Source organism: Pristis pectinata, chromosome 4, assembly GCF_009764475.1.
Source record: "Pristis pectinata isolate sPriPec2 chromosome 4, sPriPec2.1.pri, whole genome shotgun sequence".
NCBI classification, from domain to species: domain Eukaryota; kingdom Metazoa; phylum Chordata; class Chondrichthyes; order Rhinopristiformes; family Pristidae; genus Pristis; species Pristis pectinata.
In genome coordinates, this window is record NC_067408.1 from 5,140,260 (window position 1) to 5,164,063 (window position 23,804).

General features: G+C 45.4%; 1 protein-coding gene across 1 annotated transcript; it reads left to right on the top strand.

Annotated features, from left to right (window-relative positions):
- Positions 1 to 1,385: 1,385 nt before the first annotated feature.
- Positions 1,386 to 23,432, top strand: dnd1 (DND microRNA-mediated repression inhibitor 1). The gene is made up of 5 exons (XM_052014532.1): positions 1,386 to 1,545; positions 7,742 to 7,862; positions 10,136 to 10,603; positions 15,608 to 16,108; positions 21,629 to 23,432. Exons 2-5 carry the CDS (start codon positions 7,745 to 7,747, stop codon positions 21,691 to 21,693), a joined length of 1,152 nt encoding a protein of 383 aa, XP_051870492.1. The 5' UTR covers positions 1,386 to 1,545; positions 7,742 to 7,744; the 3' UTR covers positions 21,694 to 23,432.
- Positions 23,433 to 23,804: the final 372 nt, after the last annotated feature.

A 23,804-nucleotide genomic window follows, 5' to 3' on the forward strand; every position in this document is an offset into this window, starting at 1 on the left:
TACAATCTGACACAGGTGGCATAAGCTCCTTTGGGGTTGTATCAGTCCATGAGGAGCTGCAGTTGTGAAGAGTCAATCCAAGTTTAGACTTTATACTCCTTTTGACTGAGTTGATTGATCTACAAGTATACAAAAGAAACTTGAATAGAGAGGGATTCAACTGACTGCCAATCAGGTAATTGGAACGCACTGATCAAAGAAATTTGAAAGGAAAATTCTTTAATAATGAGGGCTATAGTTTGTGATACAGAATACCATATGATGACTGAATAGTCCACTTATCGCTCATGTATTGATTTGGTGAATTTTCACTTCTGGAGTCAAAGTTGTTGGTTTAACTTTCACTTGAGGTATGCATAGAACAATCAGCACTGACTCCCCCAGGGTACTGTCATGGTTGAAGAGGCTTTCGGATGAGACTCCATTTGTGTTCTCAGATCGACTTTAAAGATCTGTGAAAATAGTTTGAAGAGTGGTGGAGTTATTTCTACAATGTACATCACAGAGCTAGCATCCCATGCTTCTGCATAGTAAGCCTTTGCCTTATTTGGTGTTCAAGTGTCTGGAATGGGAGTGTCTTAAAATGTTGGAGATAGTGGGGAAACTGGCTTCTCCATCATGATATACAGCTTAGAAGGATGCAATTGTTTTGAAGTCTATATATTGTATTAAAATGAAGTTGATTCCTTTTTTTAAAAAAAAGACCATTTCTCAGTGTGAGAAGAGTATTTAGCCTGTGAGATAAATTTGCATTCAATTTCTAAATTACTTAATCTGGCTGACCCACAGACTTTAATTTGAGGAATGGAGCAATCTTCTGCACAGAAAGAGTTTAGGAACAAACATTTAGTGGCATACTTCAAGGTGGTTCTCGCTCCCTCCACTGTATGTAAAAGAACTGATAAATTTTCCTGTCCCTGAGCGGCAAACATTTAAAAAAATGTTTGGGATCTTGCCGTGCAGAAATTGACCTCTTCCCTTTCAATTCAAATGCACTCCCTTTGGGTTGGAGGATAAATTCTGGCACATTGAGATCTGCTGAAGGTGCCACTGAAGTGTGGGCCGCTCCAAAAGTAAATGTAAAGTGGGACTAAGGGGGTGGACTTTCCTTCTTGCACCTTGTATTCCTCGCTGTAACTGGTCGAATTTGGAGGATCTGCTCTTTGCAAACAACCTCTCTCCCTACTGCCTCACCCCCCCAGGTCACTCATAATCCTCTCCCTAAAGAAATGGGGTAGCCTTTCACCTTCTTTTCCCCCCTCCCCACCAAGGCGGGGGCGGCTCTCTATCCCAGGTGGGACCGGCACCGACCAATGGAGCGTTGGGCGTTCTGGGATAGGGTGATACAGGCGCCTTTAAAAAGGGGGATGTGGGTGGAGACCCCTCCCCTCGCTGGGCGAAGATACTGGGACTGGAAGGAGTTCCTCCTCGCCTCGGGTGGAGTGAAGACCTCGGGTCAAGAGTGGAGGTCAGCCCCTCTCCCCGTCCCGGGACAGGGGTGAACGACGCGCTGCATTCTAAGGCATCCAGCAGCCGGACCGTCCGGTAGGCGGATTGGCTTCTCGTTGTGGCTACACCAGAGCTTTCAACATTACGAATGTATTTGCATGTAACGCACGGTCGGACGCGCCCCCCCCGCCGCCGCCTGGGTTTATCGCGGCTCTTTGAGTCGCAAGGTTGTGGGTTCGGGTCGCACCCCCGTCAATGTTCTGGGATGGCGCAGTGCGGAGGGAGTGCTGCCCTGCCGGAGGTGCGTTCCGACCAAACTTTAAACCAGGAGACCGCCCCCCCCCCTTCCCCTTAACATTTTGTTTGGGGTGCCCCCAGAAGCTGTACAGGGCTACCTGTGTTAAGGGAGTTCTCTGGTGACCTCCAGAATCTGGCCTTGTATTGGTTTATTATTGTCACTTGTACCGAGGTACAGTGAAAAACTTGTCTTGCAAACCTATGGTACAGGTCAATTCATTACACAGTGCAGTTACATTGAGTTAGTACAGAGTGCATTGAGGTAGTACAGGGTAAAACAATAACAGTACAGAGTGTCACAGCTACAGAGAAAGTGCAGTGCAATAAGGTGCAAGGTCACAACAAGGTAGATCGTGAGGTTAGAGTCCATTTCATTGTATAAGGGAACAGTTCAATAGCCTTATCACAGTGGGGTAGAAGCTGTCCTTAAGTCTGGTGGTACGTGCCGTCAGGCTCCTGTATCTTCTACCCGATGGAAGAGGAGAGAAGGGAGAATGTCCCGGGTGGGTGGGGTCTTTGATTACGTTGGCTGCTTCACCAAGACAGCGAGAGGTAAAGACAGAGTCCAAGGAGGGGAGGCTGGTGTCTGTGATGCGCTGGGCTGTGTCCACAACTCTCTGCAGTTTCTTGTGATCCTGGGCAGAGCAGTTGCCGTCCCAAGCCGTGATGCATCCAGATAGGATGCTTTCTATGGTGCATCTGTAAAAGTTGGTGAGAGTCAAAGGAGGGACAAACCAAATTTCTTTAGCCTCCTAAAGTCACCCAATACAAACTGCTGGAAGAACTCACCGGGTCGAGCAGCATCTGTGGAATCTCGACCCCAATGGTGGACCATCCACTGCAGAATCCGCCTCCACAGATGCTGCCTTCCAGCAGTTTTTTATTGCTCCAGATTCCAGCATCTGCCGGCTCTTGTGACTATACTGCGTCCCACATGCTGCTTGTGGAAGTGTGAGGCTTCCAAAGTCTTTCACTGGCCTTAGCACTTGGAAATGACCACTCACGGTAAACACAAGTCTCTATTAGTAGCCACCTGTACAGAACAGAAATGTCCAAGGTGACTATAGTGCCCATCTATGCTGCCAGGGGTGGTGGTGGAGGCAGATAGGATAGAAGCGGTTAAGAGGCTCTTAGATAAGGACATGAATGTGCAGAGAATGGAGGGATATGGGCATTTAATTACTAGTTTAATGAGTTCAGCACAACATTGTGGGCTGTACAATGTATGTTCCATTCACTTGATAGTCGTACTGCCCACAGAGACCCTTTCATCCATGTGTCTGCACCAACCAGTCAGTTCGCATTATTCCATGAAGCTTATCCTACCCCATTCTTATCAACTCCCCCTCCCCCGGATACCCAGACAGACACACAGCCACAATGTTGAAGGAATGTTGGTAAACTTTTATCCTTTCTTCTGTTTTGTGTTGTGGTAAAAGAATTTCAGTTTGCCGGTCTGATCACCTTCACGGTATACTTGCAAGCCCGTTTGTGTTGTGACCTGGCTTCTACAGAGAGTTGTGGACACAGGTCAGCACATCACGGAAACCAGCCTCCCCTCCACGGACTCTGTCTACACTTTTCACTGCCTGGGTAAAGCAGACAATGTAATCAAAGACTCCAGACACTCTCTCTTCCCTCTCCCATCGGGCAGAAGATTCTATAGCCTGAAAGCACGTACCACCAGGCTCAAGGACAGCTTCTATCCTGCTGTTATAAGACTCTTGAACGGTTCCCTAGTATGATAAAGTGGACTCTTGACCTCACAATCTACCTCGTTATGACCTTGCACCTTATTGTCTGCCTGCACTGCATTTTCTCTGTAGCTGTAACACTTTATTCTGCATTCTGTTATTGTTTTCCCTTGTACTACCTCAATGCACTGTTGTAATGAAATAAGGTTTTCACTGTACCTCGGTACATGTGACAATAATAAACCAGTTCCAATTCTCTCTCCCTCACTGAGTCGTAGAGTACCGATACAGGCCCTTCGGCCCAACCAGTCCATGCCGACCACGGTGCCCACCCAGCTAGTCCCAATTTCCTGCATTCGGCCCATATCCCTCCAAACCCCACCCCTCCATGTACCTATCCAAGTGCTTCTTAACTGACACTATTGTACCTGCCTCACCCACTTTCTCTGGCAGCTCGTTCCATACACTCACCACCCTCTGGGTGGAAAAAGTTGCTCCTCAGGTCCCTTTTAAATCTTTCCCCTCTCACCCTAAACCTATGCCCCCTAGTTTTGGACCCCCCTACCCTGGGGGAAAAGACCGTTACCGTCCACCTTATCTATGCCTCTCATAATTTTGAACACTTCTGTAAGGTTGCCCCTCATTCTCCTACGTTCCAAGGAATTTAGGTGGGGATGCAATTCACCTTTGAGGTAGATGTAAGCAACTGCGAAGGGGTTTGCATAGGTCAATTGGGTGGGCAAGTGGTTGATAGATGGAATATAATGTGGAAAAATGTGAGCATATCCACTTTGGAATGAAGAATGAGAGAACTAATTATTGGAGCAATACCATAAAACTGTGGTGCGAGGGGATCTGTGGTCCTCGTAAATGAAACGCAGAATGTGAGCGTGCCTTCACAGCCAGTATTTGGGAAAGCTAATGCAATGGTGACCTTTATTACATTTCAAAGTAGGTAACTGTTGCTGCAGCTCGGGCTGCACGGAACTCTGTGTACAGTTGTGGTCTCGGTACTTAAGAAAGGACATGGCAGCACTGAAGGTGTTGACCTGTGAAGAAAGTTTGATCAGTCTGTGGGCCAGTTCTCGATGGAGATTGAGAATTGTGATGATCTATTTGAAACATGTTGGTTTTGAATGGGATTGAATGAGGAACAGCTTCTTCCCCTCTGCCATCAGATTTCTGAACGGTCCATGAACACTACCTTGTTATTCCTCTTTTGCACTATTCATTTATTTTTGTAACTTGTAGTAATATTTTTGTCTTGCACTGTACTGCTGCTGCAAAACAACAGATTTCATGACATGTCAGTGACAATAAACCTGATTCTGAAATTTCTGTATCAACTTTTGGAATTCTCTCCCTCAGAGTTGTGGATGGGACTCAGAATCAGAGCATTTTGTGGCCATTTGTTAGATTCCACTGGAGCTGAGGGATATTGGGGTCAGGTGGGAAAATGGAGACTAGAGTCAGGTATGAACTTATTGAATAGCAAGGCAGGCTCGTGAGCTAAATTGTCTATTCCTGCTCTAACTGTCTATGTATTTCCTAGAACATAGAAAACCTACAGCACAATTCAGGCCCTTCGGCCCACAAAGCTGTGCCAAACATGTCCCTACCCTAGAAATTACTAGGCTTACCCATAGCCCTCTATTTTACTCAGCTCCATGTACCTATCTAACAGTCTCTTGAAAGACCCTATCGTATCCGCCTCCACCACCGTTGCCGGCAGCCCGTTCCACGCACTCACCACTCTCTGAGTAAAAAAAAACTTACCCCTGACATCTCTATATCTAGCACCTTAAACCTATGTCCTCTTGTGGCCACCAATTCAGCACAGGGGAAAAGCCTCTGACTATCTACCCTATCAATACCTCTCATCATCTTATACACCTCTATCAGGTCCCCCCTCATCCTCCACCTTTCCAAGGAGAAAAGGCCGAGTTTCCTCAACCTGCTTTCATGAGGCATGCTCCACATTCCAGGCAGCATCCTTGTAAATCTCCTCTGCACCCCCTCTATGGCTTCCACATCTTTCCTGTAGTAAGGTGACCAGAACTGAGCACAATACTCCAAGTGGGGTCTGACCAGGGACATATATAGCTGCAACAATACCTCACGGCTCCTAAATTCAATTCCCCGATTGATGAAGGACAATACACCATATGCCTTCTTAACCAGAGAGTCAACCTGCACCGCCACTTTGAGCATCCTATGGACTCGGACCCCAAGATCCCTCTGATGCTCCACACTGCCAAGAGTCCTACCATTAATACTATATTCTGCCAACATATTTGACCTACCAAAATGAACCACTTCACACTTATCTGGGTTAAACTGCATCTGCCACTTCTCAGCCCAACTCTGCATCCTATCTATGTCCCTCTGTAACCTCTGACAGCCCTGCAAACTATCCACAACACCCCCAACTGTGTAATCTGCAAATTTACTAACTCACCCCTCCACTTCCTCATCCAGGTTGTTTATAAAAATCACAAAGAGTAAGGGTCCCAGTACAGATCCCTGAGGTACACCACTGGTCACTGACCTCCACTCAGAATACGACCCTTCAACAACCACTCTTTGCCTTCTGTGGGCCAGCCAGTTCTGGATCCACACTGCAATGTCCCCTTGGATCCCATGTCTCCTCACCTTCTCCATAAGCCTTGCATAGGGTACCTTATAAAATGCCTTGCTGAAATCCATGTACACTACATCTACTGCTCTCCCTTCATTGATGTGCTTAGTCACATCCTTAAAAAATTCAATCAGGATCGTAAGGCAGGACCTGCCCTCGACAAAGCCATGCTGACTATTCCTAATCATATTTTGTCATAGTCATAGAGCTATACAGCACAGAAACAGGCCCTTCGGCCTAAGTGGTCCATGGCAACCAAGATGCTTATCTAATGCTCGATGGAGATTATGAGGATGATGATGATAAACCTGATTCAAAATACATGTCTTGGGCTCAGCTTGGGTGTGGACTGGCATTTTGGGTTGGGTGTTAATTTTGTATTTCTTTAAATCATTTATGTTAGAACAAAGAACAGGCCCTTCGGCCCACAGTGTCTGTGCCGACCATGATGACAAATCACAAACTAATCCCATCTCTCCGCACGTGGTCCACATCCCTCCATTCCCTGCCTGTTCATGTGTCTGTCTAAATGCCTTTTAAACATTGCTGTTGTAGCTCCTTTCCCCCCCACCAACCCTGGCAGTGTGTTCTAGGCACCCAGCACTCCCTGTTTCTTCAGAAAAATCTTGCCTTTGTAAATTTCCCCCCCCCTCACCTTCAAGCTATGTCCTCTAGTATTTGGGGGGGGAAAAGCTGCTGACTATCTACCCTCTGTATGCCTCTCATTTTATATACCTCTATCAGGTCTCCCACTGCCTCCGATAAAGAGCAATGCTCACATTTGTATTAAGTGACAGAAAGGCTGTGAAGCTCCCAATCAAGTTCAGGAGCTGCGGGCATCAGAAGCAATTGACTTTTCCTTTTACTCGTTGGGGTGTAAATGGAGCTGAAACAGTTGCTTCAAATTTTATGGCAGTATTAACAACACACAAAGCCTCAAGGCACTTCAAAGGAACATTACCAAAGAAAAGTTGTTGCTGAACCACAAGGAGATATCAGGACATAAAGGACCGAAAGATGGAAGTAGAGGTGTCTCTAACAGTGGCAGACACAAGAGGTTTGGAGGTGCAGGGAGGTATTCCTGTGCTTGGGGCTTTGACAGTTAAAGGCACAGCTGGTAGAGAATTCGTGGGGAAGATCAAGGGGCTGGAATTAGAGGAGTGCGGAGTTCTTTTAACAGTTGTAGGAGGTTACACAGTTCTGGAGAGGTGAGAACACGGGGTGATTCAAAAACAAGGATGAGAATTTTGAAGTTTTGCACGTTGAGTTACTTGATAGAGGTCTGCAAGATGATAAGAGGCACAGATCGAGTGGCCAGTCAGAGACTTTTTCCCCACGGCGACAATGGCTAACGTGAGGGGGCATAATTTTAAGGTGATTGGAGGAAGGTATGGGGGTTATCAGAGGTAAGTTTTTTATACAGAGTGGTGGGTGCGTGGAACGCACTGCTGGCAGAGGTTGTGGGGGCAGATACATTAGGGACATTTAAGACACTTGTAGCTAGACACATGAATGATAGAGAAATGGCTTATGTGGGAGGGAAGGGTCAGATAGCTCTTAGAGCAGGATAAAATGTCGGCACAACATTTTGGGCCGAAGAGCCTGTACTGTGCTGTAATGTTCTGTGAGAGTTCTAAATGTGCTGTGTTAATATTTTGCACAGGTGATGGCAAACATCATGTTGAACTCTGCTTCAAAGCTGGCATTTGAGGCCTGGATGGCAGAGACGGGCATTGACCTGGTGCAGGTCAACGGCCAAAGGAAGTTTGGTGGACCCCCTCCAGGTTAGTCGTATGCGTATTGTCCAACATGCGCGCTGTCTGATGTCCGAGACATTTTTTTAGATCTCTGATGTACTTCAAAGTCACAGTTGAGTTTATTGTCCTGTGGCACAAGTACATGTGTGCACGGGTGCAGTGAAAAACTTACTTGCAGCAGCATCACAGGCACAGAGCATCAGATAAGCAGCATTCACAGGGAAAACTTAAATTAAACATAAATTGTACGCAATTTTTACAAGTAAACACAATTAGAACAAAAAAAAACATAGTCCATTTTAGAGCAAAGTTGTCGTGTTGCTATACTGAGGTAGTGATTGGGGTTGTGCCGGTTGGTTCAAGAATGGAATGGTTGAAGGGAAGTAGATGTTCGTCACAACACTGTGCTGTAATGTTCTATGTTCTTAAAGAGGTGTATAAAATCATGAGGGCTATAGGCAGGGTGAATGCGCACAGGTTTTTTTTCCCATGGTTTAAGTTAGAGGGGAAAGTTTTTTTTTACATAGAGGGTGCTACATTAATGGAATAAGCTGCCAGAGGAAGTGGTTGAGGCAGGTACAATAACATCTTTCAAAAGACAGTTGGACAGGTACATGGATTATGGGTCAAACGTGGGCAAATGGGACTAGCTTGGATGGGGCATCTTGGTCGGTATGGACCAGTTGGGTAAAGGGTCTGTTTCTGTCCTGTACGACTCTATGATGTTGCTCGACCCACTGAGTTCCTCCAGCAGATTGTTGGCTGCTCCAGATTTCAACATCTGCAGTCTCCTGTGCCTCCAACTCTACCAGCAAGACTGAGGAATGTGGCTGTCCAGCTGGAAGTGTGGCTTTTTGGATGCGATATTAAGGTGCATCCTACCTGCCCTGTTAGCTGGGAATAAAAGTTGACAGAGGAATTGGGAAACTATCCTAGTCAATACTATTGTACAGCACTGTCCTAGAATTGTACAGCAGAGAAATGAGTCCTTGGCCCACATACAGCCCACTATGCCTGTCTACATTAGTGCCAGTTACCAGCATTAGGTCACAACACACAAAATGCTCGAACAACTCAGGTCAGGTAGCACCTACGGAGGGAAATAAACAGTCGACGTTTTGGGTCGAGACCCATTGAGTCCTGATTTCCCTCCATGGATGCTGCCTGACCTGCTGAGTTCCTCCAGCATTTCGTGTGTTGCTTCAGATTCCAGCATCTGCAGAATCTCTTGTCTCTGTGGGACCAGCATTAGGTCTGTAGTATTCTATGTCTTGGTGACTCAAGTCCTTGTCTGGATACTTGAATGTTGTGAGAGTATCTGCCTCCAATGTCTCTTCAGGTAGCCCTGAATCTGGTCCAGATCCCAACCACTCCCTGTGAGGAAATAATTCCCCCTCCAATCCCCTCTTAAACCTTTTGCCTCTCACCTTAAACCTTTTTCTATTACCCCTCAACCAACATCACTGAAAAACATGATGTAGAAGTTTATGTTGTTGGTAACGGGAGGTTAATGTTTACAATTTGGCTGCTGCAGCTCTTGATCAAGACTGAGCTTGGTTTGAAAGTACAGGTTGAAACTCTCTGGTCTGGCATTCTGTAGTCTGCCAGCTGCTGTGGTTGGAATGTTGTGAATCTGTAGTACAGATCTATACTAATTAACTAATTCGGACTGAGATCTAAAATTAACTAAGATCTGTACTAATCTGTTCAGGTTATGGACAGTTCTTGGAACCATTATGTGACCTGAGGATAGGATAAGATTTATTAGTCACATGTACATCGAAACACACAGTGAAATGCATCTTTTTGCATTACTGAGAATATGCAGGGGGCAGCCTGCAAGTGTCGCCACTCTTCTGGCGCCAACACAGCATGCCCACGGCTCCTAACCCGTACGTCTTCGGAATGTGGGGGGAAACCGGAGCACCCGGAGGAAACCCATGCAGACACGGGGAGAATGTACAAACTCCTTACAGACAGTGGCCAGGATTGAACACTGGTTTCTAGCGCTGTAATAGCGTTACGCTAATTGCTACACTACCGTGCCGTTGTCTATAAAGAGTGTCTATCCTTAGAACAGTCCTCCAGCAAAGAGGAAGATGATCGGAGAGGATTTTTCTGTGGTCTGGATTTTCTGTGATCTTGCAACATTCAGGGTGCTGCCTAGAGAGTTTCCACCTATATTCATGGGTTGTAGTGCACTTTGAAACATCAGGAAATAATCCTTTGTTTCAGGGAATTATTTGCTATTGGTTCTCTGAGCGAGTTCAGCTGTAGTTGTTGCTCCTTCAATCCTGCAGGATGGACAGGACCACCCCCTCTGAGTGGCTCCGAGGTGTTCATTGGGAAGTTGCCCCAAGACCTGTACGAGGACAAGCTGATTCCACTGTTTCAGTCGGCTGGTAAACTCTACGAGTTCCGCCTCATGATGACGTTCAGCGGGGAGAACCGAGGCTTCGCCTACGCCAAGTACGCCAACCGCTGGTACGCCCAGTGTGCCATTGCCATGTTCAACGGTCACCAGATACGAGACGGCTGCCCCATCCTGGTGTGCAGGAGCACCGAAAAGAACGAGCTGTGCATTGGAGGCATCCCGTGGGGGAGGCACAGAGCGGAGGTAGTGGAGGTGCTGAGGGAGCTGACCGAGGGAGTGTCGGATTTATCGCTGCACCTGAGCACCGATCGGAAGAAGAAGATGACCATGTTTGCTGTAGTCAAGTATGAGACCCATCGGGCAGCGGCAATGGCGAAGAAGAGACTGGTAGAAGGTACAATATAATCTCCCATAGAACACAGAAAGTACAGCACAATACAGGCCCTTCGACCCACAATGTTGTGCTGACTTTTAAACCTCGCCTAAGACTATCTAACCCCTTCCTCCCACATATCCTATTTTAAATTCCTCCATATGCTTATCTAGTAATCTCTTGAATTTGACCAATGTACCTGCCTCCACCACCACCCCAGGCAGCGCATTCCATGCCCCAACCACTCTCTGGGTAAAAAAAAACCTCCCTCTGATATCTCCTTTGAACTTCCCATCCATTACTTTAAAGCCATGCCCTCTTGTATTGAGCATTGGTGCCCTGGGAAAGAGGCGCTGGCTGTCTACTCTATCTATTCCTCTTAATATTTTGTACACCTCTGTCATGTCTCCTCTCATCATCCTCCTCCTCTCCAAAGAGTAAAGCCCTAGCTCCCTTAGTCTCTCCTCATAATGCATACTGTCTATACCAGGCAGCATCCTGGTAAATCTCCTCTGCACCCTTTCCAACACTTCCACATCCTTCCTATAATGAGGCGACCAGAACTGGACACAGTACTCCAAGTGTGGTCTAACCGGAGTTTTGTAGAGCTGCATCATTACCTCGTGGCTCTTACACTCGATCCCACGACTTATGAAAGCTAACATCCCATTAGCTTTCTTAACTACCCTATCCACCTGTGAGGCAACTTTCAGGGATCTGTGGATAAGGACCCCTAGATCCCTCTGCTCCTCCACACTACCAAGAATCCTGCCATTAACTTTGTAATATTGGTTGGAATTCTTTATGAAAGATACCATGCTGTTCGTCAGGACTAGTGGACAGGGCCCAGTGAACTAAGGATTTGGTAATGTAGTTGTTAAATGTCAAAGCAATCAGTTCAGAAAGAAGGCTGGACTAATGATGGAGTTAAACATAGAACAGCACAGGAACAGGCCCTTCAGCCCACGATGTCTGTGCTGAACACGAAACCAAATTAAACTAAGTCTCTTCTGCCTGCACGTGATCCACATCCCTCCATTCTCTGCATATTCATCTAACAGCCTCTTAAACACTTCTATCACATCTGCTTCCACCACCAACCCTGGCTGCCTGTTCCAGGCACCCACCACTTTTTTTTTAAAAAATTGCCCCGCACGTCTTCTGTAAACTTGCCCCCTCTCATCTTAAATGCGTACCCTCTTAATTAGGCATTTTGACCCTGGGAAAAAAGATTCTGGCTGCCTATCTATGCCTCTCATAATCTTACAAACTTCTATCAGGTCTCCCCTCAGCCTCTGCCACTCCAGAGAAAACAGCCCAAGTGTGTCCAACCTCTCCTCGTAGCACATGCCCTCTAATCCAGGCAGCATCCTGGAGAACCTCTTCTGCACCCTCTCCAAAGCCTCTCCTCATCCTTCCTGTAATGGGGCGACCAGAACTTCACTCAATAAGTTGTAGAGAGGTGCAGCACAGAAACAGACCCTTTGGCCCATGCCTACCATTAACCATTCATTTACCCTAATGCTGTGGTAATGCTATTTTATTCATGTTCCCATCAACCCCACCCCCAAGATTCTACAACTCGCCTACACACTAGGGGCAATTTACAGTGGCCAATTGGAATTAGTTTATTATTGTCATGTCTACCAAGATAACAGTGAAAACCTCCCCTCCACGGACTTTCTACACTTGTCGCTGCCTCGGTAAAGCAGTCAGCATTATTAAAGACCCCACCCACCCCGGACATTCTCTCTTCTCCCCTCTCCCATCAGGCAGAAGATACAAAAGCCTGAAAGCACGTACCACCAGGCTCAAGGACAGCTTCTATCCCACTGTTAAGACTATTGAACGGTTCCCTTATATGATAAGATGGACTCTTGACCTCAATCTACCTTGTTATGACCTTGCACCTTATTGTCTACCTGCAATGCACTTCCTCTGTAGCTGTGACACTTTACTCTGTACTCTTGTTGTTTTCCCTTGTACTACCTCAATGCACTGTGTAATGAAATGATCTGTACGAATGGTATGCAAGACAAGTTTTTCACTGTACCTTGGTACAATAGTAAACCAATACCTTTTGTCTATGTGCCATCCAGACAGATCATTCCATACGCAATTACATTGAGGTAGTACAAAAGGAAAACTGAATGCAGAGTATAGTGTTACAGTTACAGAGAAAGTGCAGTGCAATGTTTGTGAAACTATGGGAGGAATAGATAGGGTAGACAGTCGGTCTTTTTGTCACGGTGGAAATGCTAAATGCTAGAGGGCATAGGTTTAAGGTGAGATGCAAAAAGTTAAAAGGAGATTTACACAGAGAGTGGTGGGTGCCTGGATGGGCTGCCAGGGGAGGTGGTGGATGCAGATACAGTGGTGATGTTTAAGATGCTGTTAGACAGTCACATGAACAGGCAGGGAATGCATGGATATGGACCATGTGCAGGCAGATTGGAGTTTTTTTTTGAAGGAATATTGGTTGAAGGACTAATATCAGCCAAGACACCCGGGATTTGTCCTGCTCTTCTAGACTTGGGCCAAGGGATCTTTTGAATTCACAGGCACAGACTTGTTGGACCAAAGGATCTGTCTGCATGCTTAATGGCTCTGTCTCTCTATGGCATTTTGACAGACACTTAAATCAGCAGGGCGGGTCTTTTTCCCAGGGCAGGGGAGTCTAAAACTAGGAGGTATAGGGTTAAGGTGAGGGGGAAGATTTAAAGGGGACCCAAGGGGAAGATTCTTCACACAGAGGATGGTGGGTCTATGGAACAATGTGGTAGAGGTGGGTACAATTACGATGTTTAAAAGACATAGAGACAGGTAACTGGATGGAAAGGGTGTAGAGAGATATGAGCCAAATAGGATTAGCTTTGGTGGACATCTTGGTTGGCTTAGGCAAATTGGGCTGAAGGACCTTTTGCATGTCGTATCACTCTGACTCTGACACCCGAGAGAGCAGATGGCTCCAAAGCTTTAGTTTAAATACCTCATCTGAAAAAGGATGTGCTTAACTGTAGTGTCACATCACATACTGGAGAGGTACCTTGTCATTAAAACATACTCCCATCAATGCAGCACTCTCATCAGTACCGTGATGAAGCCTCGAACCTACATTTTTCACTCTCCAGTTCTGCAGAGTGTTGAACTTCACCCTCCTGCCTCTGATTGGCTCACCCAGAGAAGATGTGGTGGTAGACGGAGCGTATTCTGCCCGGAGGTCGGTGACCAGTGGTGTTCCGCAGGGGTCTGTTCTGGGACCCCTGCTCTTTGTGATTTTTATAAGTGACTTGGATGAGGATGGGTTAGTAAGTTTGCTGATGACACGAAGGTTGGTGGTGTTGTGGATAGTGTAGAAGGTTGCTGTAGATTACAACAGGATATTGATAGATTGCAGACCTGGGCTGAGAAATGGCAGATGGAGTTCATCCTGGAAAAGCGTAAAGTGATTCACTTCGAGAGATCAAATTTGAAAGCAGAATACAAGGTTAATGGCAGGACTCTTGGCAATGTTGGAGGAACAGAGAGATCTTGGTGTCCACGTACATAGATCCATCAAGCTTGCTGTGCAGATCGATAGGGTTGTTAAGAAGTCGTATGGAGTGTTGGCCTTCATTAGTTGGGGTATTGAGTTCAAGAGCCACAGGGTAATGTTGCAGCTGTATAGAACTCTGGTTGGACAACACTTGGAGAATTGTGTTCAGTTCTGGCCACTTCATTATAGGAAGGATGTGGAAGCTTTAGAGAGGGTGCAGAGGAGATTTACCAGGATGCTGCCTGGATTGGAGAGCATGTCTTATGAGGATAGGTTGAGTGAGCTCGGGCTTTTCTCTTTGGAGAGAAGGAGGATGAGAGGTGACTTGATAGAGGTGCACAAGATGATGAGAGGCATAGATCGAATGGATGGTCAGAGACTTTTCCCACGGTGACAATGGCTAACGTGAGGGGGCATAATTTTAAGGTGATTGGAGGAAGGTATGGGGGTTATCAGAGGTAAGTTTTTTTTATACAGAGTGGTGGGTGTGTGGAACGCACTGCCGGCAGAAGTTGTGGGGCAGATACATTAGGGACATCTGAGAGACTCTTAGATAGACACATGAATGATAGAGAAATGGAGGGCTATGTGGGAGGGAAGGGTTAGATAGATCTTAGAGCAGGATAAAATGTCAAGCACAACATTGTGGGCCAAAGGGCCTGTACTGTGCTGTAGTGTTCTATGATGTAAGTGTGCAGCCCGAGGCATGGTTGACTCTGGTCTTGTGGTGACAAAACCCCCCGCAATGCTGTTGTGTTGGGGGTCCTAGTATTTTAACCAAGCAGCAATGAAGGAAGGCCAGTGTGTTTCCAGATCAGGATGATGCATGAGCCTGGGGGAACTGGGAAGAGCTTCTTCATCGTGTTGGTTTGAGAGTTGAGGTTGGTAAAATATGTTTGGTTGCCGATTAATTCCGTGGCCATGAAATTGAACTGTAATCAGTGGTGTCCTGTCTGGTTGCATCATGGTCCGGTACAGCAATTCGAATGCACAGGAACGTAAAAAAGCTGCAGAGAGTAGTGGACCTAGCCCAATACATCACGGGCACATCCCTCCCCACCATCGGGAGTATCTACAGGAGGCATTGCCTCAAGAAGGCAACATCCATCATCAAAGATCCCCACCATCCGGGCCGTGCCATCTTCTCACAGCTCCCATTGGGCAGGAGGTACAGAAGCCTGAAGTCCCCACACCACCACGTTCAGGAACAGCTACTTCCCTTCAACCGTTCAGTTCTTGAACCAACCGACACAACCCTGATCACTACCTCAGTATACCAACACTATGACCACTTTGCTCTCCAATGGACTTTTATTTTTGTTCTAATTGTGTTCTTTCCTGAAAAAAATTGTGTATAATTGATGTTTTTCTTGTGTATCTGATGCTATGTGCCTGCGATGCTGCTGCAAGTAAGTTTTTCATTGTGTACATGTGGCAGTCACTGTGATGGGGTGATCATATTTACCTGGTGTGTTTTTTTTGCCTTCCAGGCTGTATTGAACTGTGGGGACAACCCATTGAAGTTGAATGGATGAAACCAGATGGAAAGCAGAAGAGTCATCAGAAGCTTCTGTCCGACACACAGTCCAGCCCCTCGGTGCCTTCATGGCCAGTGATGACCCCTGGGTTTTACTTGCCACCGATGGGCTCTGCGCTCAACCCTTCCTCTGACAGCAGCCAGAGCCTTCCATCCCCAGACGAGAGTGGCGGGAAGACCCAGCGGCTGCCGTCGGAGGAGGTCCCCGGTCCGTTACATGAGGGCTGCGATGTCGTTCGCCTCCTGAACGCCTACTGTTTGCGGAGGCGGCTGGGGACCCCGATATATAGCATGCAGTCTCTGAGAGCGGACAAACGTCAGTTTTTGTTCAAGGTTTTCCTGCCGGGACTTGCTGCCCATTTCAGTGGGACGGTGACTCTCACTCCAGAAAATCTGGCTTCAGGGAAAGATGTTCCAAAGCAAGAGGCTGCGCACCAGGTCCTGATGTACTTGGGTGAGTGAGCTGAGTCAAGCCGTAGCCTTGCTAATTAGAGCACAAACTCCCTGCGGGTACTACGAACCCAGAAAGTTTGCTGGAAATACCCAGGGGGTCACTAGAATGACTCCAGGAATGAGAGGGTTAACATATGAGGAACGTTTGACGGCTCTTGGGCTGTACTCCTTGGAGTTCAGAAGAATGAGGGGGGAACCTCATAGAAACATTTTGAATGTTAAAAGGCCTGGACAGAGTAGATGTGGCAAAGTTGTTTCCCATGGTAAGGGAGTCTAATACAAGAGGGCATGACTTCAGGATTGAAAGGGCGGAGAAATTTCTTTAGCCAGAGAGTGGTGAATCTGTGGAATTTGTTGCCACGGGCGGCTGTGGAGGCAAAGTCATTGGGTGTATTTAAGGCAGAGATTGATAGGTATCTGAGTAGCCAGGGCATCAAAGGTTATGGTGAAAAGGCAGGGGAGTGGGGCTAAATGGATCAGCACATGATAGAATGGCGGAGCAGACTCGATGGGCCAAATGGCCGACTTCTGCTCCTTTGTCTTATGGTCAGGCAGCATCTGTGGGGTGAGAAACGAGAGTTAATATTTCCGGTTGGTGGCTTCCCGACGGAACTGGGGATGCTGGAGATTCGGAGGGGGAGGAGAGAGCAGGAGCGATGAGGCAGTAGAGGGGATGGGGAGGATGGTCCACGGTAGAAGGGAATGGGATGTAGAAGGACAACGGTCAGTCAAGAGAAGCCAGTAGAAGAATAAAAGGGAAATGATGCAGATGGTGGCAATCTGAAATGTAGCAGCAAATGCTGGATATAATAACAGCACAGTAGCCATTTATTATTTTCCATATATAACATGGGAAGAGTCCATTCAGCCCATTGTCTATGTCAGCCCACATGGCAATGTTATTCCCATCCACATCCGGCCCCCCCCAACCCCCAAAGATTCTACCACTCATCTACACACTTGATGCAACTTACAGTAGCCAATTAACCTACCGACCCGTATGTCTTTGGGATGTGGGAGGAAATCTGAACCCATGTGGTCACGGAGAAGAGGCAAACTCCACACAGACAGCAGCGGAGGTCAGGATTGCTGGAGCCGAGAGGCAGCGGCTCTTCCCGCTGTGTGGCCCCGTGGTCGGTGCCGGAGACCGAACTGAATGTTGAGTTGCGAAGGCTGTGGGGAAGAAATGAGCTGCCGATCTTCCAGCTTGCGTTGAGCTTCACGGGAACGGTGGAGGGAGCCGAGGGTACAGGGGTCAGGAGTGGGAGGGTGATGGAGAATTTAAGTGACTGATGAACAAGTCGGGTCACGTTGAAAAGTTTTTCTAGGGCTGCTTGGATGTCTGGAAGAGCAGAGAAAGTCATGGACTCAACAGCACTGAAACAGGCCCTTTGGCCCAACTGGTCCATGTCGACCAAGGTGCCCCATCCAAGCTAGTCCCATTTGCCAGCTTTTGGCCCATAACCTTCTAAACTTCTCCCATCCGTGTACCTGTCCAAGTGTCTTTTAAAAGTTGTTATTGTACCTGCCTCAACCACTTCCTCTGGCAGTGGAAAAAATGGTCCAGAAAATGGCAGATGGAATTTAATGCAGACAAGTGTGAGGTGTTGCGTTTTGGAAGGACAAATCAAGGGAGGACATACACAGTAAATGGTAGGGCACTGAGGAGTGCGGAGGAACAAAGGGATCTGGGGGTTCAGATACATAATTCCCTGAAAGTAGAGTCACAGGTAGACAGGGTTGTAAAAAAGGCTTTTGGCATCCTGGCATTTATAAATCGAAGCATTGAGTATAGGAGTTGGAATGTTTTGGTGAGGTTGTATAAGTCATTGGTGAGACCAAACTTAGAATATTATGTGCAGTTCTGGTCGCCAAACTACAGGAAGGATGTCAGTAAGATTGAAAGAGTGCAGAGGAGATTTACAAGAATGTTGCCGGGTCTTCAGGAGTTGAGTTATGAGGAAAGATTGAGCACATTAGGACTTTATTCCTTGGAGCGGAGAAGAATGAGGGGAGATATGATAGAGGTTTACAAAATGATGAGGGGCATAGACAGGGTTAATGCAAGTAGGTTCTTTCCACCTAGATTAGGAGAGATAAGTACGAGAGGACATGGCTTTAGGGTGAAAGGGGAAAGGTTTAGGGGGAACATTAGAGGGAACTTCTTCACTCAAAGAGTGGTGGGAGTGTGGAACGAGCTGCCATCTGATGTGGTAAATGCGGGCTCGCTCTTAAATTTTAACAATAAATTGGATAGATACATGGACGAGAGAGGTCTGGAGGGGTATGGGCTGGGGGCAGGTAAATCGGACTAGCAGAATAATGTTTCAGCACAGACTAGAAGGGCCAAATGGCCTGTTTTCTGTGCTGTATTTTTCTATGGTTTTCTAAGTTCCTATTAATCTTTCACCTTAAACCTTTGCCCTCTAGTTCTTGATTTCCCCAACCCTGGGAAGAAGACTATGCACATTCACTCTGTAATCTTTGTCCCTCATGGTTTTGTACAACTCTATAAGATCACCCCTCAGTTTCCTATTCCCCAAGGAAAAAAGACCCTAGCCTGTCTGACCTTTCCCTATAAGTCAGTCCACCGAGTCCTGGCAATGTTCCCGTAAATTTTTATTCTGCAATCTTTCCAGATTAATGGCATCTTTCCTACAGCAGGGTGACTGAAACTGAACACAATCCTCCAAGTGTGGCCTCAGCAGTCTCTGGGACAACCGCACCATGACATCCCAACTTTTATATTCATTGCAGGCACGAGATAGGTCACAAGACAGTCCTGATGCAGAATATCGACCCGAAACGTCGACAGTTCCTTTCCTCCCATAAGTGCTGCTCGACCTGTTGAGTTCCTCTAGCAGATTGTTTGTTCTATATTCATTTCTCTGACTGAAGAGACACAGGCAGTCCCCGGTTACATATGGGGTTCTGTTCCTGACAACTGTTCGTAACCCAAACTGTTTGTTAAGTGGGAAATGAACAGAAACTGTGTGGGAGAGGATCATAGAAACGGCTGTGACAGGAGAGCGAGCAGGCATGGGACTTTTTTCTGTCTACTGATGGATTGCTCCAATCCACAGCTCCACATTGTCAGAATCAGACTTATGATCACTGACTTGTATGGCATAAAATTTGTTCTTTTGCGGCAGCAGTACAGTGCAAAGACATAAAATTATAAATTAGAAAAATAAATAGTGCAAATAAAAAAGGAATAACAAGGTAGTGTTCATGGACCGTTCAGAAATCTGATGGCAGAGGGGAAGAAGCTGTTCCTGAATTGTTGAGTGTGGGTCTTCAGGCTCCTGTACCTCCTCCCTGATGGTAGTAACGAGAAGAGGGCATGTCCCGGGTTGTGAGGGTCCTTACTGATGGATGCCGCTTTGAGGCGCCGCCTCTTGAACATGTCCTCGATGGTGGAGAGGGTCGTGCCTGTGATGGAGCTGGCTGAGTCTACAACCCTCTGTAGCCTCTTGTGATCCTGCGCACTGGAGTCTCCATACCAGGCGGTGATGCAGCCAGTCAGAATGCTCTACTATACATCGAGAGTCTTTAGTGACATGCCCAGTCTCCTCAAACTCCTAATGAAGTAGACTGCTGCTGTGCTGCCTTTGTGATTGCATTTGAAATTATTGGTATGCTACGGTGTGATTGGATTCAAAAGTGGCTAAATCACCAGAGCAGGGGAAGGCCATTTGACCCTTCAAGCCTGTCCTACCATTCTATTGGGTCATGGGTGACCTATATCTTAGAGTTCTTAACTATAGCCCTCATCTGTTCCATCCAAAATCCACAACCTTTTATGGGAGCCACCACCAGACTTCCATTACCCTTCGGAAAAGCAGGCTTTCTGATTTCATTCCTGAATTTCCTACCTTGACCTCACAATCTTCCTTGTTGTGACCTTGCACCTTATTGTCTACCTGCACTGCACTTTCTCTGTAGCTGTGACACTTTACTCTGTACTGTTATTGTTTTTTACCTGTACTATCCCAATGCACTCTGTACTAACTCAATGTAACTGCACTGTGTAATGAATTGACCTGTACGATCGGTATGCAAGACAAGTTTTTCACTGTACCTCCATGCAAGTGACAATAATAAACCAATACCAATTTTAATATGTACCCCTTGTTCTTGACCTCCCGACCACAACCTTCCCCCACCATCGAGGGCATCTTCAAGAGGCAGTGCCTCAAGAAGGCGGCATCCATCACTAAGGACCCTCACCATCTGGGACATGCCCTCTTCATGTTACTACCATCGGGGAGGAGGTACAGCAGCCTGAAGACCCACACTCAAGGATTCAGGAGCAGCTTCTTCCCCTCCGCCATCAGATTTCTGAACAGTCCATGAACACTACCTTGATATTTTTTGCACTATTTATTTATTTTGTAATTTATAGTAATTTTTATGTCTTTGCACTGAACTCCTGCTGCAAACCAACAAATTTTACGTTGTGTAAGCCAGTGATAATAAATCTGATTCTGAAGAAGTGGCTACTAGTTTTACATTCTTTTGGAAGTTTTACTGCACATCCTGAAATTTTGTCACCTATTTGCTTTGATATCTAAGCATTGTAACATTCCACAATATTTTCTTATTTCATTATTTTTTACTAGTTAGTTCTATAATTTAACCTAGAGTCATAGATATAGCACAAACAGGCACTTTGACCCACGGAGTCCTTCCTGACCATCAGACACCCATTTACACTAACCCTACATTAATCCCATATTTATCGTCCCATTCCCATCAATTCCGGCACCACCCACCCCTTCCCACCCCCCCCAAGATTCTACCATTCACTTAAACACAATGGGGAGATAACAGTGGCCAATTAACCCACCAGTCCTAATAATATTGTTTCCTTGAACCCATGAACACTACCTCGTTATTCCTCTTTTGCACTATTTTATTTATTTTTGGTAAATTATAGTAATTTTTATGTCTTGCATTGTACTGCTGCAGCAAAACAACAAATTTCATAACGCCTCAGTGATGATAAACCTGGTTATGAATTATTAGATCTAATTAGCACAGTTTGTTTTTAGATTTCCTAGTACGTCGTCTTTTCTATGAAAACCGATCCACTGCCATCACTACAAATGTTACCATTTTCCATTACCTTCACGTCTGTTGTTAGTGCGGTCACATTCCCACTCTCCACCGTCCCTTTCAATCTTTTCATGAAGCTTTTATACGGTAGGCTTTCGACATCCATGGTCATCGTACTCCCTTCTGACTTTTCCTTTGTTGCTCTCGTTCCCCAGTCAGCCTGGCTTTTGCTGTTCCCTGCATTTGGCTAAAAGCTTTTAGACGAAGTTGCAGTTAAATCCTCGGGGCTGCTTCTAATGGTGCTTTTGTAACAAGGGAACAAATAAGTATTCCTGTAACATTGGTATAACCCATTTGTATGAATTTGGGTCAACAATGGTTGTACCTTTTAAGCCTGATGCACTTGGGAAAGAATGTATCATATATACTTCATGCTGTTAATGTTTTGTTATTTTCATTACAGGTTGCTCAATGGGTTTTGATGGCTTTAATCCCCCCAGTGCTTCAGCTCTAGAGAGCCAAATCTGAATGACTGGTTCTGCTGAAATGCATCGTTCTTGAATGAAAACTTTTTATTTTAAAGTTTTTTTTGCACCAGTTTATTTATCACTTTTTAAAAAAATTCAAGTTTTGTTACTGTGAGTTCTTCCAAGTTGCTTTTTGTTTTAAACACTTAACCAGAAGCTAGCTAAATTTCCATTTTGTGTTTCTTTTTGATACTCGTTATACTAGCTTCTGAACTGATCTCATGATGTGTTTATAGATTCGTATTATAATGTTGTAGTCAAGAAAAAGTTTAACCAGTGTCAAGAGTTTGAAAATCTATTGTCGTGCTGATCTAATCCTGTTGTTTAGATTAGGCAATGATATTAAGATGCATGTAGAAAACTTCAATACAGGATTTTTTTTGAAGAACTTTTCATTGAAGCCTTCAGATCTAAGTTAAACATTTTGTATTTAGCTAATCTTACTGCGTGGTAAGGATGGTGAATTTCAAGAACTTTTAAGGCCTCTTCTACCCCAAGTATACGTAATGCTGAATTATAGTTTGTATGAAAATTGAATTAATAATTCCTGAATTGGCAAGAGTTTTTGGTTTGGCTTCATTTTAGAATTTAGTTGTTGTTTTAACCAAAAATGAGAAGTTTTGGCTGATTTTCTATTTAGTATTTGCTGCATTTTGTGTTTGCTAGATGTTGCAGGTTGTCAGGAAACCAATTTTATATTTTATTTTGAAGGAAGGACATGCTTCCTGGGTGCACGGGGCCTGGAATTGGCCTCATATGTGTGTGAAATGAAACCAAAATGGATTATGGCTTTGATCCCAAGGTAGGTATGATGGTTACATGTCAGACCAGGCAGCTTGCTAAATGTACTCCCAACTGCAGGCACTTTTGGATATCCCAGCATTGATGATGTAAAATTAGGAAGTGTTAGATTTTAAATGGAAGCTCGGTGGTTCAATGCAAAAAAAAAATTGGTCATGTTATATTGCTTAGATTCATAATTAATCTACCAGCTCCCATCTTGCTCATTAATGGCTTTGATGAGATAGACTTTCAAGTAGGGAGAGAGAATCTCTGGTTGGTATTTGTTGAACCAGCCTGGAGTAATTACAATGAGGTAAAAGAATTGTCCGTGAAGCTTGGATAACTGCTCACCAGCCCTTGCTAATTCTCCCGTCGTTTGATAATTTATTATCCTGTTGCTTAGATCTCTGTGACCAAGAGGCCATGGTTTGTAGTCACAATATGCATTTGCCTTTCAGGGTTTCTTGTAGTGTAACTCTTCAGATTCCTCTGCCTTCACCAACACCCAGAGTCAAAAAAAAATGTGTAGACCCTTCTGCTCCATTCCAGAGATCTGCGAGTTAACCTGTCTCACGTCCCAATCCATTTTTCTTGTTGAAGACCCTGATTCTGTTTCCACATAGAAACTTGCTGGGCAGTGAATATTCAGAAAGCTGATGGATTCTTTATCATTTGACGACACTCTTGAGTTGCATGCAAGAAATGCATTGAACTTAAACACAATTAGTTGTCATTCTGGTTCTTTCTGGCCTTGCAGAACTGCGAGTTGATTTTAGCTGCAAACTTCACTTTTGTGCCAGCTTTCTGTCTTATTTGCAATGCTGTGAAGCATACGTTGTGGTTTATGGTGACTTGTGGATTTAGTTAATGTTCCAGTTAATTTTTGTTTCTTTTGCAAAAATCTGTTTGAAGAAAATGTTGCCTTTTAGTTAATTAAAAGAATAAGTTTCAAAAACGACACGTGTTGTGCTTGGTACATGTGTTTCTGCACAAGCACCCTTGTATCAGCCAGGCTTCAGATCAGTATTAGTGTTTGTGAATGAAATGGGGAACATGTTGAGTATTGAAGCAGCCAGCGTGTCAGTCAGTGTCAGTCTCTCTCTTCCGCTACTGATTCTCATTGTTTTTGTCCCATCATTTTTTGCTTCATTTGTGTGCTGGTTTGACCTTTCCTACTACAGTTTGATGAAAAATCCTAAAGAAAAAATGGGAGAAAATAAAGATTTGACTATTGGTTTATTATTGTCACTTGTACCAAGGTACAGTGAAAAACTTGTCTTGCATACCCTTTGTACAGATCAATTCATTACACAGTGCATTAAGGTAGTA

What these genes read in the sequence shown, in the direction of transcription:
- dnd1 (XM_052014532.1), top strand. Translation starts at nt 7,745, where the DNA reads ATGGCAAACATCATGTTGAACTCTGCTTCAAAGCTGGCATTTGAGGCC. An exon ending in GTTTGGTGGACCCCCTCCAG is followed by an intron (nt 7,863 to 10,135) that starts GTTAGTCGTATG and finishes TCAATCCTGCAG; the next exon opens with GATGGACAGGACCACCCCCT. An exon ending in CCAGGTCCTGATGTACTTGG is followed by an intron (nt 16,109 to 21,628) that starts GTGAGTGAGCTG and finishes TTTTCATTACAG; the next exon opens with GTTGCTCAATGGGTTTTGAT.